An 18,064-nucleotide genomic window follows, 5' to 3' on the forward strand; every position below is an offset into this window, starting at 1 on the left:
GGTCTTACGATTGTGCCATAGACCTGCAACCCATAGCCATTCCTCCTCGGGCCGGGTTTACCCTCTGTCTGTTGCAGAAAATTGTGCTATGGAGGAGTATGTTGCCGATGCTCTGTCGCGGGGGATCATCCGCAAATCCTGCTCTGCAGGGACTGGCTTCTTCTTTGTGAAGAAAAGGGGAGCGAGTTAAGACCATGCATCGATTATAGGGGTCTTAATAGTCTTACCATTAAGAATGCTTACCCTATTCCGCTCATTACGGAACTCTTTGACCGCCTCAAGGGAGCTCCGTTTTTTTTTCTAAACTTGATTTGAGAGGAGCGTACAATCTCGTTAGGATCAAGGAGGGCCATGAATGGAAAACAGCATTTAACACCAGGAGCAGGCATTATGAGTATCTTGTAATGCCCTTTCGCCTATGTAATGTTCCTGCTGTTTTCCAGGAATTTATTAATGATGTCCTACAAGATATGTTGCAACAGTGTGTTGTGGTGTATTTAGACGACATCCTCATACACTCACCCACACTTGAGGCTCATCGTTCTGATGTTACACAGGTTCTTCAGAGACTACGTGAGAACGGCCTGTTTTGTAAACTCGAGAGATGTGAGTTCCATCAGACTCAACTAACCTTCCTAGGTTATGTTATCTCCATTGCAGGGTTCTACATGGATCCTGAAAAGTTGTCTGCAATTCTGCAGTGGCCTCGCCCAGTTGGTCTTCGGTCTATTCAACGTTTTTTGGGGTTCGCCAATTGCTATAGAAAATGTATTAAAAACTTTTCTTCCTTGGTCAAACCTATCACAGACATGACCCGTAAAGAGAATGATCCACTCCATTGGTCACCTACTGCCATTAAGGTCTTAAGACTGCCTTTGCTGCTGCTCCAGTTCTGGCTCATCCTAACCCTGTCCTGCCTTTCATTCTTGAGGTCGATGCATCTGAGATTGGAGTAGGTGCCCTCTTGTCTCAATGTCCTACGTCTGACGGTTCCTTGCATCCGTGCGGTTTCTTCTCTAAGAAATTGTCTCCAGCGGAGTGCAATTATGAAATTGGCAACAGGGAATTACTGGCCATAATTTTGACACTCAAGGAATGGAGGCATCTTCTCGAGGGTACTAGCGTACCAGTGCTCATTCTTACTGACCACAAGAATTTAACTTATCTATCTGAAGCAAAACATTTGTCGCCCCGACAGGCCAGATGTGCGCTATTTTTTTCTCTGTTTAATTTTGTGGTTTCCTACCTGCCTGGTAGTAAGAATGTAAGGGCTGATGCCCTCTCTCGACAATTTTCGCCTCTGTCCTAGGAGGAGTCTGTACCTACTCCAGTTATACCTCCTGACCATATTTTGGCTACCATACATACTAATTTGACTTCTCCCTTGGGGGAGGAGATCCTGGCTGCACAAACCAATGCACCTCCTGAGAAACCTATCCTAAAGCCGCAGGTCACCCAGGCAAGAACCAAATGATTTGGTCTGTCACTCAACAATTCTGGTGGCCAGGTCTTCGTTCTGATGTTGCTGCGTATGTTGCCTCCTGCTCAGTTTGTGCACAGAATAAGACTCCTCAACGTCTTCCTGTGGGTCTTCTTCAACCTATTACTAATGGTGTCATGATCCTCCTATTCCACCTTAATTGTGTCAAGCAAATACTATATACCACCTTTACATCTTGTTAACTTCCTACCTGAACCCAATATAAACCTGCTTCCTCCCATGGTCCTTTGCTGGTTTATTGAAGTGTAATAGCTACAGTTCCAGTCCTTACCTTTTCTACAGCATAACAGGATTTAAACTGTGTATTTATTTCCTTTTCTATCAGCATACCTCTACTTCAGCCGGAGCTGACATTACATATCTGCAGTAGGACTTCACTCACACCTCCCCCATCCAGGGTCTGCTTGTGAGTATTCCTAACAACCTGGCGTGACACGCCACTCAGCAAACAGGAAACGCAGGGACCACAGCGTTCACACTGCTCACCACGCTCATTGGGACCGGATCTCTGTGATGCACTCATCGCACTCACAGCAGCTGCAGTTTGCTTAAAGGGGAAATCTCATTCAGCGACTTCTGGACAGGTGCTGTATAAACTTTCATAAACACACTGTGCAACTCTCTTCTGAAGTACTCTTAAACATACTACAAGTGTAAGATTTGTATAGTGAAGCTGCTTGCATTTAACCGTGAACTCTCTCTACTAACTGCATCCTGAAATACAATTAACCTCTGCATTACTGTTTGTAGACTGAAGCTACTTGCATATAACCCTGGTCTCTTTCTACTAACTGCTTCCTGATATATAATTAACCTCTGCACTACTGTATATCTCTGTATATCCATTGCTACAAATACCTGCCAAAGTCAACTCCCACTAATAGACACTCCAGTTACTGGGAGCTAGCTGACCAGCAAAATTAACAACAAGTGTTATACAGTTCACTAAAAGCATATAGTGTACTGTCATCCTCAACTCTTGTAACACATCCTCAATTTTACATGATATCTTCGTTGTTACAATTACAAGTGAGTTGATTGTTACAAATGGTGAGCATCCTTGGACACATCTTTCCATGGACTTGTTTGTCGAGCTCCCTGTTTCCAATAGCCCTCTTGAAACCATTATTTTGTTATCGGTTTACCACTGTGTTGCCTCGTCCCCGTCCTATCTTTGTTGATAACCATGAAGAATATGAAGTCAGCAGCATTATTGACTCTCGTATGTCCAGGGGCCGCGTACCGTATTTGGTTCACTGGAGGGGCTACCATCCGGAGGAGCGTTCATGGGTTCCCTTCATGCTCCCTCCTTCCTCCGTGCCTTCCATGCCCGTTTCCCCAATAAGCCATTTGTCCTCCTGCAGGAGAGGGGTCATTGATGGGAGGGTACTGTCAGGGTTTTTTCCCTGCTTTGTTTGCCATGTGCTTCTGGCAGCCATTTTACTCACCTCTCTTGCTGAATCTGGTGCATAGTGTGTGATGCTGCTCATTTCCTGCATGCCCTTTTATGGCCAGACTGGTGTACATCATCCGTGTGAGACAGGTGGCAGTCTCAGAATTGTGATGTCATCACTTATTATTAAAAGGGCCTCTGTTCAGTATGCTTTGCCTTTGCGTTGTCTCATACCTGTTTGTGAGTTCCAGTGTATTACCTGGCTGTCTGACGTCCCTCCTGGTTCCTGATCCCTGACTTGTTCTTGACTCTGCTGTTCTCCTTGTTCCTGATTATGGCTCGTCTGACTTTTCGCTTTGGCTCCTGACTTAGCTCGTCTGACTACCAGCTCTGGTTTTGACTCCTGGCTTGTTATTTGATTTGTGGACTTTTTATTATTTTTTGTTATTAATAAAGGTGTGATTATTTTTGCCCTTCTCGTCTCAGTCTGATTCCTGGCACCCTGACAGTCTGACCCTGTGTAACCCTATGATAAGTGCATATGTCTGACCGTGTGTAACCCTGCAGTAAGAGCATATGTCTGGCGTGTGTAACCCTGTGGTAAGTGAATATGTCTGGCTGTGTGTAACCCTGTGGTAAGTGAATATGTCTGGCCGTGTGTAACCCTGTGGTAAGCGAATATGTCTGGCCGTGTGTAACCCTGTGGTAAGTGAATATGTCTGGCCGTGTGTAACCCTGTGGTAAGTGAATATGTCTGGCCGTGTGTAACCCTGTGGTAAGTGAATATGTCTGGCCGTGTGTAACCCTGTTGTAAGTGCATACAGAGGGACACTTATGCAACAGCACCTTCCAATGTAGACAGGTCATCCGCGAATACTCTCAAAGTATGCAATTATGTAAGTCGACAGCACATATTCAGTGAAACATCTATTTTTTTATTAATCCATAAACATGGCACATTATACAACGTTTTGAGACAATCTCTTAATCATGCTCTCATATTGTGAGGTACTGATGAAGTCTACGGCATGTATACCATCTGTTTACAACTGGATTTAATGAGGAGCCAGACACACATTTCAGAGCCAGCTGTTTATAAAATGCACCAGGAAGTTGGCCGGCTCATGTAATATGCTGGTTTCTGTAGCCTCCTGGTTCGCAGTGTTTGTCAAACCCTGACTTCTATTTACCCAATACCAGAGAGTTCCTTTTGTACATATGTGTCATGCTGTGTATTGTTACAGGTGGCTGTGGATGTAAGTAGGGGAAATGCAGACATCCTGGCAGTCAAAATACACAATATACTGCATCCGTACCGGTTCACCAAGGACATGATACAGACTATGAAGGTAAGACAGGGACAGGCGCCATTTATTAATGACTTTCACTCTCTATTATTCAAGTCTCTGCTCCTATGGTGGTGTGGTATGTTAGAGAATACCATTCAAAAAACAAGTAATTGTAAACTTTATATAAAGATTATCCCTAGAATTAGAGCTTGTTGCTCTTTTTGATTTAATCAGAAAAACAACTTCTATGTATCCTGATTAAACAATGTGAGACATTTACTATATGATGAATGTTAGTATTAACAACAGTCTTTAGTGTTAATAATAATGAAGATTCTAAATAGGTAATAGATATTTTGTTTAATCTCTAACTTATATCAGAGCCAGAGATTAGATAGGAATACTGACACGGCCTTAATCAGTAATAATAATAAATGGAATGAAAGATAATGATCTCCTTTTACTTCACGCATTCACACACATACTAAAATATATATAAGTTCAGACACTCTGCAGACATACAATGTTTGTTTGTAACAGATACGGTAAATAAGATGAGTTGCCCAAAATACAGACTGATGGCGACAAACAAGGCAAGTATGAAACCTTAGGGCTTTAGATATGTTCAAGTACGTTACCCCCTTGTGGACCGAGAGATATCTGTTACCGCACAGAGAGTTCCGTGTCTGAGGTTGGCAGCGTGTGTGAATGCGGCTTACTTCCGGGTAGCGGTTGAAAAGTAGATCCGGCCGTTCAATGATCCAGGCTTGATAGAGACAAAGTTACGGCAGTAACGATGGTGAAACAAAAATAGCAAAAGTAAAAGCTGGTGTTATAACTTGCTCAAGAATCAACAGATTTGGAGACCTGAAGTAGAATAGCTACAATAAAGTAGATATGACTTCAATAATCAGGCAGTGAATGGATGTTAAAGGTAGTCCTTAAATAGGGAGGAGACCAGATAGGAGGGGTTAAACTTAAAGGTATACCACAGGTGGACGCCTGTATGGCAGGGTTACATTTGCTGGAGCCTCCCTAGTGCCCGTGGTTTATTAGCCATTAAATGCAGAATTCCAGGAAATATCCTCTACAAAAAGGGATTTCATTGCAGGGGAGTGAAATAGGGGGCTCTATAAAAGCAAAAGCACCAAAGGTGGCACATGTCTGTGTGTGTTTCTGGTCATTGCTGATTTGCAAAAATGGGGAGAGTTGGTGCTTTCTAATTATTTCCTAGACAATAAGGATGAGATGAAGAGGGGGGGGGGGTTCCTAAACACAAAAATGGTTAAACGGTTTAGCATGTTTAGTGCACTGTAGTTCTGCCTCTTATTTCACAAGCTTCTGTAGGCTTAATGTCCTTCTCTGTATTTTTTTGTACTGCACATGTCCACAGAATGCATAGTACGTTTTTAAACACACTCCTTTTTTTTTAATTTTTTATCTTTTGTCGTAAACCCTAAGAATTCTGGTTTTATAATTAGCATTTATTATGAGACTCTCAACACAAACATTGCTTTGCCCTTATTTTAGTACATGCCATGTCCTTTCCAGATAATTTAAATGACACTGGATAAATGTGATGGCACCATAATGACAACCTATTATAAGTGGCACACTACGCATTCAAAAAAAATCAGGCACTGCATTGTGTATAAACTAAAAAATAGCAAAATCTTAATAACTCCAAGCAGACATGGCAGGAAGACTAATGCAGCAAGGGTGTGACTCATTTCGCTTCCACTAGTGGCGCTTATTCATAAACTGGCCCATATTTCTTAGTGTACCCTATTTATAGACAAACACAGGAAAATGTAACTTTCTTTCCTATGACATGGAGAGTCCACAACGTCATTCCAATTACTAGTGGAATATTCAACTCCTGGCCAGCAGGAGGAGGCAAAGAGCACCGCAGCAAAGCTGTTAAGTGTAAGTGCCTTACCCTTAACCCCCAGTCATTCTCTTTGCCTCTGTCAATGGAGGTTGTGCGAAATTAGTGTCTGAAGAATTTAATTCTTTTATGGGTACTTTTCACTGCAAGCAAGGATTGGGGTCTAGCTGTGTCCATGTCAATCTCTTGAGTAAGAGTAGTGGTGGCTTTTAGCAGTTAACACTTTGCTACCCCTTTGTGGAAAGCCAGAGTTGGTTACTCTGCTCTTTCTTTTCCTACAGGTCCATGACAGGGAGCGTAATGGCTGCCACACCTTGAGGATCAGCATCTCTTATGCAGTAGGATCTAAGGTAAGTGCCTTTGCCTTCTAGGTAACAAAGGACAGCAGCACTTATGGGGTTAATCCCCCTTCCATATCACTTTTGTTATCTAACAGAAAATAATAATCCTTGATTACTATGAGGATTCATATGGGGACATTTTTATTGGCACATATTATTATGGGATACGTGTATGCATAATTTTGAAGTATGTGATTGAATTCTCTCAATTGGCTGGGATGTGAGAAATCTTTATTATTTTCTATGAGACATGTGTTAGGCTTTGGGATGTTTAGGCTTGTGAGCCAAGCAGTGCTTTTACTTGTGGTTTGCCTGTTCTGGGTAATAGACGGTAATGCCGTTTTTTTGCAAACAGTATATTTAAACTGGCGCCTTTTTTCGCTGCAGAGAAATGTTGCACACTTTATTTTTTTCAGTCTGGTAATGTGACACTCGCACTTCCGGTTTAGCGGAGCGGTGCCGTTGCAACCCAGACTGATACGCAGTAGAATTCAGCTCTTCAAGTGGAGGCTGCATTTGGTGTCTGAGCGGATCCTATTACTGAGCAAATCAGGAATCCATTCCTTTTTCTAGTGGGGTATTATCTTGGCGGTAGGAACCTAAGGCAATCTGAGGTATTTTTGGTCTAAAAGTTTCTTTCCTCATTTGATATTTGATTTTTGATCTTTAATAAAATTTAAAGCATTTTATTTTTCTTTCATAGTCCTTTTTTACTTGTGGGAATTGTTAGCTATAAGCTTTGAACAGGATCAGTCCAGCTCCATGGATAAATGTTTACTTTGTTTAGAAGCCCAAATTTTGCCTATGCAATTTTGTTCTTCCTGTTTATCTAAGACTTTAAAATTCTCCCTTCTGAACCTGATGTCTCTCAGGATAATGCTGTGCGTGACATGCCTCGGCTTTCTCCTCAAACGTCCCAAGCTTTAGTTGTTTCTCATACTGTGCCTTATGTGTTTATTTACCTGGGGATTTTGCCGCTCAGGTTTCTTCTGCAGTAACAGCGGCTTTGTCAGTTTTCCCTTCATTGGGTAAGCGTAAGAGAAAATCTAAACCCTTGTCTGATGCTAAGACTTCTGAGTTCAGAACTGCATTAGCCACTCTTGCTCAGATGTTTGATGAAGAGAATACTTCAGTAGCTTCTGAAGGTGAGATCTCAGACTCTGAGACTTTAGCAGAAAAATCTTCAGAATCTGAAGAAGTTAATTCCTCCGGATACTATTGAAGGAGGTTCTAGCTACTTTAGACGACTCTGAACCGGCGATTGCTCTCAACCCCACAAAGTCTTCAAAGTTGGATAGAGTCTATGATTCCCCATCTTCTGAGGAGGTTTTTCCGGTACCAAGGAAGATGTCTGAAATTATTGCTCAGCAATGGGATAAACCAGGGGTTCCTTTTTCCCCTTCCCCTGTTTTTAAGAAGATGTTTCCTGTGGCTGACTCTATTCGTGACCCATGGCGCACTGTTCCTAAAGTAGAAGGAACTATTTCTGCTGTTACTAAGAGAACTACCATTCCTATAGAGGATAGTTGTTCTTTTTTTTTTTTTTTTTTTTTAAATATGTTATTTTTATTGAAAAATTTTTAGTTTGACAATGGTAAGCTTCAATGTGACAATGGTTCATATATAAGCATATTTGACATTTAGAAACATAAGCCTATAGACCTATGAACTTCACTGCTGCTGTAGAAGTTATGATTCAATGTCCCAGTTGCAGCTCTTCATGTGGTTTTTCAAACATTGAAAAGAGAATAGGATCAAACAACAAATCCAAACAATATATAAACAAACAGTATGAGAAATAGTATAATAACTTACTTCTGCATTTCTTCGTCTGGACCGGCATTGGCTCTTGATGATTGTGATTGCTATGGTATTATGAGATCTGTTCACTATGAGTAGAGTATTTGGTTAGCTTAGGGCTATAGGATTACATATGGTATGATAACTCAATATGGGAAATATTCCCTTCGTTTGGCAACTATTGAAATGACCATCCTGTCCTAGGGAGGGCAGATAACAGTTTGGAGAGGATGTGAGTTAGATGTGGAGTGCAGCGACTCGTGCCAAATAAATTTGGCATCTAAAAGGGTGTCAACTTTGTTACGGCATAGGTAGCCATATTGTTCTAGTGTAAATTGGTCCTCTACTTCCTCAAGCCACATTGATTTAGATAAAGTTAAGTGTTTTTTCCAGTGACGGGCAATTAGTTTTCTTGCACTATTAAGGCCTATTTGAAACACCAACAGCTTTAAGCGACATGGTAAATCAGGGAGGACGTTCAAGAGCGCAATTTTTGGGCTTAGTGTTAGTTCAAGTGAAAAGCTTTGTCTAAAATGCTGTTCTATCGCTTTCCATAATGGGCGAACTCTGGTACATCGCCACCACATATGTATCAAGCTGCCATGGCTTCCACAGCCACGCCAGCACCTGTCCGACAGGTTTGGATAAATGCTATTTAATCTTGATGGGGTTAAATACCATCGTAAAATGATCTTATAATTTAACTCTAGTATGTTAGGCGAAGTCGAGGATTTCTTAACTAGTTTAAATATTTTGGCCCAGTTATCTTCCGTTATGTGGTCTCCCAAGTCAATGTCCCATTTGACTGTGTATGAGGGCAGCGTGTCTCTGATATTTTTGATTAAAAGTTTGCGGGAGAGTGACAATGTTCCTCTTGGTATGATCCCTCCATTGCATATCGTTTCAAATGTGGTGGGTGCTCTCAACAGTTCGGCTTTGAAGGGGGAGGTATGTACAAAATGGTGCAACTGTGCATATTTCAACCAATTGTTGTATTTGCCATGGGCTATACTGGCCAACTTGTCCCTTTCCAAAAGCTTACCTGCTTCAGTAAAATTAAGTAACGGGACAGTGTAGTCCCACTCAGAAAGCCTCTGGAATCCTTTGTCCAGGCCACCTATCATTTCCACATTTAGGACAATCGGGAATAAGGGGGACCTGCTAGAGGAGATATGTGGTCTGGTAGATATTATATGGTCCCAGCTTTTAAATAGGTGTTTGTGTATATCTAGTTGTTTACTTTGTGGCGGTCTTAAGTCATTTGGTACCCAGCACAGCGCGTGCACTAGGGGTGTCTTGAGTATGTGTGAGTCTAGCGCAACCCATGCCTTACGTTCCTGTTTCCCATGCCAATCCAGTATCTTTTGTAATGTAACTGCTAAATAATACTCTTCGATATTTGGTAGGCCGAGTCCCCCATCTGCAGTTGATCTATACATTGTCTCCCTATTTACTCTAGGTTTACATCTCCCCCATACAAACGAGTTGATACTGCTTTGGAGTTTGTTTAAGTACCAACGGGGGAGGTGCATAGGCAGCGTTTGTAATATATATGTAATTCTAGGGAGCGTGGTCATTTTTATGGCCTGAACTCGTCCCCACCATGACAGTGGTTTATTTGTCCATGTCTTGAGGTCATTCTGTGTGTTATTTAATAAAGTTATATAGTTTTTGTCGAAAAGTATAGTCCGTTTAGAAGCTAAATATATTCCCAGGTATTTAATACAGTCATCTCTTAACTTTAGTGGGCATATCTTTGATAGGGAAAGGAACTGGGAGTTTGGTAGGGTTACATTTAGGATTTCCGATTTCTGCTTGTTAACTAGAAAACTGGAATATTGTCCGAATCTCTCTAATTCTAGTAATATCTCTGGTATTGTTGTTAGTGGCGAGGTAACTGAAAATAGCAAGTCATCAGCAAAAGCCGCAATTTTGTAGGACTGATTTCCAAATGATATACCCTTAATTCTCTGGTTTTTACGGACGTGAGAGGTGAGGACCTCCATCATCAGTACAAATAGGATTGGTGATAAGGGGCAACCCTGGCGTGTGCCATTATGTATGGGGAAAGTATCTGACAAAATGCCATTAACTTTAACTTTGGCGTTTGGGCTTGAATATAGGCTAAAGATTCTATTAATTATTTTCGGGCCAAATCCCATATTTTTTAAAGTCTCTAGAAGGAATTGCCAGTTCGTCCGATCGAATGCCTTTTCGGCGTCAATGGCTATCAGTACTGATTCTATGTTGTGAGTCTTAGCATAGTCTATGAGAGCCAAAGCCCTGAGTTTGTTATCCCTGGCTTCTCGACCAGGGACAAAGCCCACCTGATCAGTGTGCACTATGTCGGTGAGGATAGAATTTAAACGGTTCGCTAATATTTTCCCTAATATCTTGAGATCTGTGTTGAGTAGTGATATAGGTCGGTAACTACCCGGGTCCTCTTGTGGCTTGTCTGGTTTCAGGATTACGGATATGTGGGCTGCTAGTGAGTCTTTAGTGAGTTGGGTGCCATCGTCTAGTGAATTATAAAGCTGTAGCAAATGTGGTGCTAATGTGGAGCAGTGTTCTTTGTAATATTGATTAGTTAGTCCGTCAGGGCCTGGGCTTTTGCCTGTTGGGAGGCTTTTAATAGCCTTCACCACCTCTGTCATGGTTATGGCTGTTTCTAAGTCAGTCGCCTGCGTCTGTGTTAATTTGTTTAAGTCTGCTTCGGTTATGTATGTTATCATGTTTTGTACATGGTCCTGGTGAATATTAGTAGTTAGGTTGTATAAATGTTGATAGAAATTTCGAAAATGGGCAGCTATGGCTTTGCTATCTATGATGTAATCTCCTTGATTAGTTTTGAGTTTGTGAATGTGTGTGTGAGTGTTTCTATCTCTTAGGGTGTTAGCAAGAATTTTGCCTGGGCGGTTCCCTTCATAGAAGAATTTTTTCTGGAGTTGCAGTGCCTTCTTTTGGGCTTCAGAGTAGAGCAAAGCTCTGAGTTCTTTTCGGACAGTGGTTAAATTAGTTAGCAAGGTTTTGTCAGAGGGGGATTGCTTATGTTGGGTCTCTAAGTCGTTAAGTCTGTTAGTGAGCGTGTTTAATCGGGTGTTGTATTGTTTTTTAATATGTGCTTTGTGTTTTATACACTCCCCCCTGATAACCGCTTTGTGCGCTACCCATACATATAGTGGATGTGTTTCCTGGTTTGAATTTAGATCAAAATATTCAGTTAAAGCTTTCTCGAGCTTCTGGGCTGTTGGTGGGTGGTGCAGGAGATATGGGTCTAACCGCCAAATGAATGGGTGAATTGGGGAGTCAGGCCAATTTAATCCTAGTGAGACCATAGAGTGGTCTGACCATGCCGTAGGTGTTATATCAGTTACTGTTAACAGGGATAGGCTAGATTGGTCAAGAAACAGGTAGTCTATCCTTGAATACATGGACCAAGGATGTGAAAAGAAAGAGTATCCGCGGTCTGCAGGGTGTTGTATTCTCCATGTATCTATTAGTCCTATTTTTCTAAGGCATGAGTATGTTGCATTGGGTGGGCGCGATATGTTGCTTGAGTGTAAGGATGTAGAATCAAGTATGGGGTCAAGGGTTATGTTCAGGTCTCCGCCCATCACCACTATGCCTTTACGGGATTCACAAATCATGGATTTGAGTCTGTTGAAAAATTTGCTCTTGTTTGTATTGGGGGCGTACACATTGACCAGGGTAACCGGTCTATTGTACAGTAGGCCTACTAATATTAATATTCTTCCCTCCTTGTCTGATGTGGTGTGTAGTAGCTGAAAGGGAAGAGAGGTGTGAAAAAGGATGCCCACCCCGTTTTTCTTTTTATTATGGGAGTTAAAAAAACCAAGGGGGAAATTTTTGTTCGAGAATCTAGGTTCGTTTGCCCGTGGGAAGTGGGTCTCCTGAACAAATATAATGGAGCCTTTCTGTTTAGCAAACCAGTGTATCGCAACTGACCTTTTAGTGGGTGAATTTAAGCCTTTAGCGTTTTGTGAGATAATTGTTAGCGTTCTAGGGGCCATGTGTAGTGTTTATGGGTGTGTTTGCCGTTAAAATTTCTAAACATGTCTTACCGGAAGTAGAGGTTGTCCGTGTGTGCCAAGATACATGGGTGTGGTTTTCTGTAGAGGGTCCTATGTGGATGTGGGATATGCTGATAGTATGACCTGAGGGTGATGTAGACCAAAGTGCCGATCCAGAGATTGCAGTGAATCTAAAATAAAACAATAAACAGTTGTAAAGATAATATAACATGAATAAAGTTACAACAAACAACATTCCTAACAATTGTGAGAGGGAATATAGAGTCAATTCCCTTTTCTTAACTCTAAGTTACTAAACTTAAAAGAGGGGAAGAAAGGTAGTAATCTGAGGTCACTACCGTCTCCCAAATAGGGCTGGTGTTGTTATTATATTGAGATGGGGTACCCTTCAGTCTGTGAAAGGTCTGACTATAGTGGGGCACATTATATTGGGCAAAGTCTAGGGGGGAAGGGTGATGTCTTTGCGTTCCAATAATAGAGCGAGAATAGGTTATTATAGGCCAGTGTCTAAGAGTTAGGTTAAGTGTTCCAATTGCCTGGCTAATTTTCCCAGGCGTCGAGGGGAAGTTATTAACTCTAGTCCTGGGTTGGAAAGAGTTGAATTTTCTCGTTGGTGAAGCAAAGTTACCCTGGGCATCAGGATTGAGATATGGATTTTAGGCCCAAGAAATAGTTGGGTCTCAAGGAAGATTTGTGGAGGGGGTCGGTGTCTAACGAGGGGCAGCAGGATCTACTTTACGCTTCTTTGTGACAGTATTCCATTTTTGTCTCTGCGGCTTTGGTGGGTAAGGTTTTAATGCCAAATCTTCTCTGTCATGCTCCATATCTGGGGGTATTTGTTTTGGTGGCGGGATGTTCAGCTGTGAACAGAAGGAGTCAAGATCTTCCAAATCTTTGTAAGTGATTTCTTTATTGTCTTTGATTACTCTTATTGCGAAAGGAAAACCCCAACGGTATGGTACTTGGTGGTCTTGTAGGTGGGTGGTTAGGAATTTGACACTCCGTCGTCTGGCAAGCGTAAGAGGACTGAGATCTGCGAAGATCTGGATTGTATCTCCATTTTTATAGATTGGCGCCTTTTTCCTTGCTGCATTTAGTAGTTTTTCTTTATCTCTAAAATTGTGGCATCGTAAAATAATGTCTCTTGGTGGAGCTTTAGGTGGGGGTTTGGGTTTTAAAGCCCTATGGACTCTATCTAGGGTGATGTCTGCAGTCTCCTCGTCATCTAAGAGGAATTTAAACAGGTCCTGTAAATATTGTTGGAGCTCTGTGGCCAGGATTTTTTCAGTTACTCCTCTGATTCGCAGATTTTGGCGTCGGCCTCGGTTGTCTAGGTCTTCTATTTGCATCTGCATTTGTTTTATCTCTTCTGTTTGATGTTGGAGCTGCATGGAGTGAAGGTTAATCGGTTCTGAGATTTCTTCCGCATGTTCCTCTAGTTGAAGTATCCTATTTCCTAGATCATTAATTTCCTTTTTGACATCAGAGAGCCCCTCTTTTATAAGTAGGCTGACCTGAGTCATAAAAGATGTAAAGTCCTCTTTAGTTGGTAGAAACTGCAGGTCTCCTCTGGTTATAGGGGTAAGAAGGTCTATTTGGGTATTGTCACCCTCTTCTTCCTGTGCACTATCGGTGCTGTGTGGGGAGCTGGGAGTCACGTTTGTCTTAGCCTCCACAGTTTTAAAAAAGGAGTTTAGTTTTGTAGATGGCGTCATGGCAGCTTTGCTGGGTTTGTCTCCTTTTGGTTGGCGTTTGGATGTCATTGCCGTTTCAATCTTTCTGCTAGGTTTATTTGCAGGTGACTGGAAAGGTTGATTTAAGCTTTTAATGACAGTGTGATTGCTTATAAACTCACACTAAGCAAAGGATGTTTATTTTCCCTGTCTTCTTGTTCACTTAATTGCCCTAATGTGTGCCTGAATACCAGGCTGGCAGTGCTGGTGTGTTGATTTACTGTCTGGCTGGGCCTTTATACTTCATATCTCTATGACTGCTGTGTATTTTATTCTCTATTGAGGCTTTGAGACAGGCTTTGAAACAGCAGGACACCCCCTCCCCGCTATAGTCCCAATCTCTCTGCCAGTCTAAAAGTCCGCCCTTATTAAATGCGGCCTGTATAATTGGTTGCAGCCGTTCTGTGCTCTTTTTGTGGGCCTTTTAATTTATTAGGTGTAGGGGGAGCTCGCGGTCATTACCGCATAGTGTGATTGTCGGGTTGTCTGTCCTGGTCTCTTGTAAGGGGTATACTTATCTGCCCCCGCGATCTTCCTGCATCTGGCTGCTATGCTTTCTTTGCCGAGCTGTTCGGTCTTGCAGCGTGCAGTCTAAGATGGCGCTCCTCCATTCACTGCTGCGTGTATGCAGCCTGCGGCAAAGTCTCAGTGTAAAATCCGTGAGTGTTACAAATAGACTATTGTGCGCTGTGGTTTGGAGTAACTGTGGGCATCATGCTGTGCTTTACTGGGTAGAGAGACCCTCGTTGCTAAGCCCTAATGGGGAACTTCTTCGGAGCAACACTAAGATGCGGCCATGCTGGTCCCTGGCTCGGCTCCGCCCCTCGATAGTTGTTCTTTTAATTACCCAATGGAGGAAAAGCTAGAGGCTTCCTTAAAAAAGATATGTCCATCAAGGGTTACAGTGGCAACGAGCAGCGAGTATTGCTACGGTTGCAGGAGCTGCATCTTATTGGTGCGATGCATTATCTGATCTTATCTCAGAGGAAACTACAGTAGAGGAGATCCAAGATAGGATAAAAGCTCTTAAATTAGCCAATACTTTTATCTGTGATGCCAATATGCAGATAATTTGTCTGGGAGCTAAGATGTCTAGCGTCACGGTCCTAGCTCGTAGGGCTCTGGTTAAAATCTTGATTGGCCGATGTCTTTTCTAAGGCCAAGCTTTTGGCTTTGCCTTACAAGGGAAAGACTATGTTTGGACCTGGTCTGGCTGAGATCATTTCAGAGATTACAGATGGAGATGGATCTTTCCTACCTCCAGGACAAGAAGAACAGGCCTAGAGGTTATCAGACTTCTAATTTTCGTTCCTTTCGTAACTTTAAGGGACAAAAGTCTCCCTCTTCCTCATCTAAACCAGATCTACCCAGATCTTCTTGGAAATCCAACCAGCCCTGGAATAAGGGAAAACAAAGCAAGAAGCTTTCTGCTGACTCTAAATCACCATGAAGGTTCCTCCCCCGATTCCAGTATGGATCAGGTGGGGGGTAGGCTTTCTCTTTTTCATCAAGCCTGGATACACAATGTCCCAGACCCTTGGGCGGTGGAAATAGTATCTCAGGGTTACAGAATGGGATTCAAGTCTTGTCCTTCCAGGGGCAGATTTCTCCTGTCAAGACTATCCTCAAACCAAATAAAGAAGGAAGCCTTCTTAAACTGTGTAAAAGACCTATGCTCTCTGGGAGTTATTGTTCCTGTCCCTCTAGCAGAACAGGGTCTAGGATTCTACTCAAATCTATTTGTGGTTCCCAAGAAGGAAGGAACTTTTGGACCAATTTTAGACCTCAAATGTCTAAACAAATTGCTCAGGGTTCCTTTTTTCAAGATGTAAACTATTCGTTAAATTCTTCCTTTGTTACAGGAAGGTCAGTTTATGACGACCATAGACCTGAAGGACCTGTGTTCCATTCACAGGGAACATCATCAGTATCTCAGGTTTGCCTTTCTGGACAAGCACTTCCAATTTGTTGCACTTCCATTTGAAAAGGTATGGGGGTGGTGCGAGTGCTAGCTACGTGGTATGTGCTTGAATCCCTGTGCAGTCTAGTAAATCTCCAAATACAGACTAATGTTAAAAGAATAAGAAAAGGTGGGATAAGCGCTCTAATAGGAGCTAACCAATCGAGTATGTGAACAAAAGTGATATAATGAATAATATCAAATAAAGGCTTAAAATTGATGAATTAATGAATAATATCAAATAAAGGCTTAAAATGAATTATAAAAGGTAAATTTAATTAGAGGTATATATCAGCAGTATGTAAACAACAATATCGAACAGAGACTTAGACAATTAATTTAAACAGTTAATAACGTATATATAGACGATGCCGGCATCAGTTATAAAATTATAAAAATAGCTAGACAAACAATGCATCTAAAACAATTCATCTTAAAAAGAATGTAAGAGTTGGGATAACCCAATGTATAGATCTCAAACAATTGGCAGCTGATTAGTAACACCATATTTTAATCTAACCAAGCATAAAATAATAACAGTAATATAATGATATGTATTTGGGTTAAAATACTTAGATATGGAGCGGTAATAGATAAGTACAATGACCGATTTAAATCCAAACAATTCTAAAAGCCAGGGCAGATAGAATACAAACCCGGTATTATGTCTGTTTAAAGGTAGTTGTGACTGAAATCCGTGGATTGTGACGTCACGTCACATGACTTATAGAAATGGTCCAATAGTAACAAGCAGACTGAACACAATGTTATTTTGAAAAAGTACCGGTAAAAAAGGAAACTTTGTGTCAATCTGTTTATATTAGTATAATGATGTCAGAAATACTTGCAGATAGCGGATCGTTTTCCTCAGATTTATAGTAAAGGTCGATCTGTCAGCTGTTCGTAACAGCGTAGTGTTCGTGGGTATAAGCAGTGGTCCGTCTTCTGCTTGAAAAAGCCTCCAGGCAATGTTTTATCCCCTGTAGAATAGTTTAGGCAGAAGTTCTTGCAATAGATGGTAGTATTATAATTAAAACAAAGTGCAAGATGCAGGCACACAGGAATTAATCATATGTCTAGCTCAGGATATGTTTGAGAGATAGAGATGAACCTGTGTAGGTGCCGCCGTTTGCTGGTAAGGAGGAGAGTCAAGTAGCTGTAGTTAGCGTATAAAGTAATGCACACAGGAATTATTCATATGTCTAACTCTAAATGGATTATAGAGATAGAGATGAACCTGTAGAGTGCAATGTGTGACACAGATGTGTGAGTAGGTCTCCAACAAAAGTAAGCAAATCTACGCGTTTCGGCAGTGTAAACTGCCTTTATCAAGATGCTTACTGAGTGTGGCCGTTGACTTTATATAGGGAGATGTATAATTAACATCAGCTGTGATAAATGTGTATACAAAGTTAACTCTATATGGGTAATATATTCACATATAAAAAACGTTAACCCATTGATGTATTTATCATTATAAGGTAATATGTGAACTGTAGAAAGGAGACAATTTTAAATATGATATATACACAAAACATAAAAATGTATAAATATATAAACCAGGTTATAGATATAAAACTTTAGACCAGATATAGGTTTACATAGAGCAAATATATACAACCAAGAGTATTTTATAATTTCATTGATGCACATTTATTTTTAAATTTTAGTGTTATTTGTAGATCTTTAACATCTTAAAAAAGATTAGATTAGGTAGGGAAAATGAATTATAAGGAGCCCACAATATTAATTATGTTCCTAGGTGAATTAAAGAATAATGTATGAGGTTTAGTGTCAGTGTTGGTATATGTAGATATTTAAAGGGAACTTATAAGTATTTAAAGGGAACTTATAAGTATTTTTCTTCCCAGTATGAGCATATAATCATATCTATCAAATGTGTATAGGATTGGTAGTTCAATATTTTAATATAATATGTGGGGGATAAAAGATAAAAAATATAAGATAAAAATAAAAAATAAAGGAATTTTTTCTCTTACATGGTGTATCCAGTCCACGGATTCATCCTTACTTGTGGGATATTCTCATTCCCTACAAGAAGTGGCAAAGAGAGCACACAGCAGAGCTGTCCATATAGCTCCCCCTC

General features: G+C 41.1%; 1 protein-coding gene across 1 annotated transcript in view; it reads left to right on the forward strand.

Moving 5' to 3' along the window:
• Window positions 1–18,064, forward strand: part of MLH3 (mutL homolog 3) — a 139,426-nt gene that overhangs the window by 16,015 nt on the left and 105,347 nt on the right. The window contains exon 3 of the mRNA XM_053697026.1: window positions 4,139–4,243. Coding sequence (XP_053553001.1) covers window positions 4,139–4,243 — 105 coding nt within the window. The remainder of the gene's footprint in view (window positions 1–4,138; window positions 4,244–18,064) is intronic.

The sequence above is a fragment of the Bombina bombina genome, chromosome 1, assembly GCF_027579735.1.
Source record: "Bombina bombina isolate aBomBom1 chromosome 1, aBomBom1.pri, whole genome shotgun sequence".
Lineage (NCBI taxonomy): Eukaryota > Metazoa > Chordata > Amphibia > Anura > Bombinatoridae > Bombina > Bombina bombina.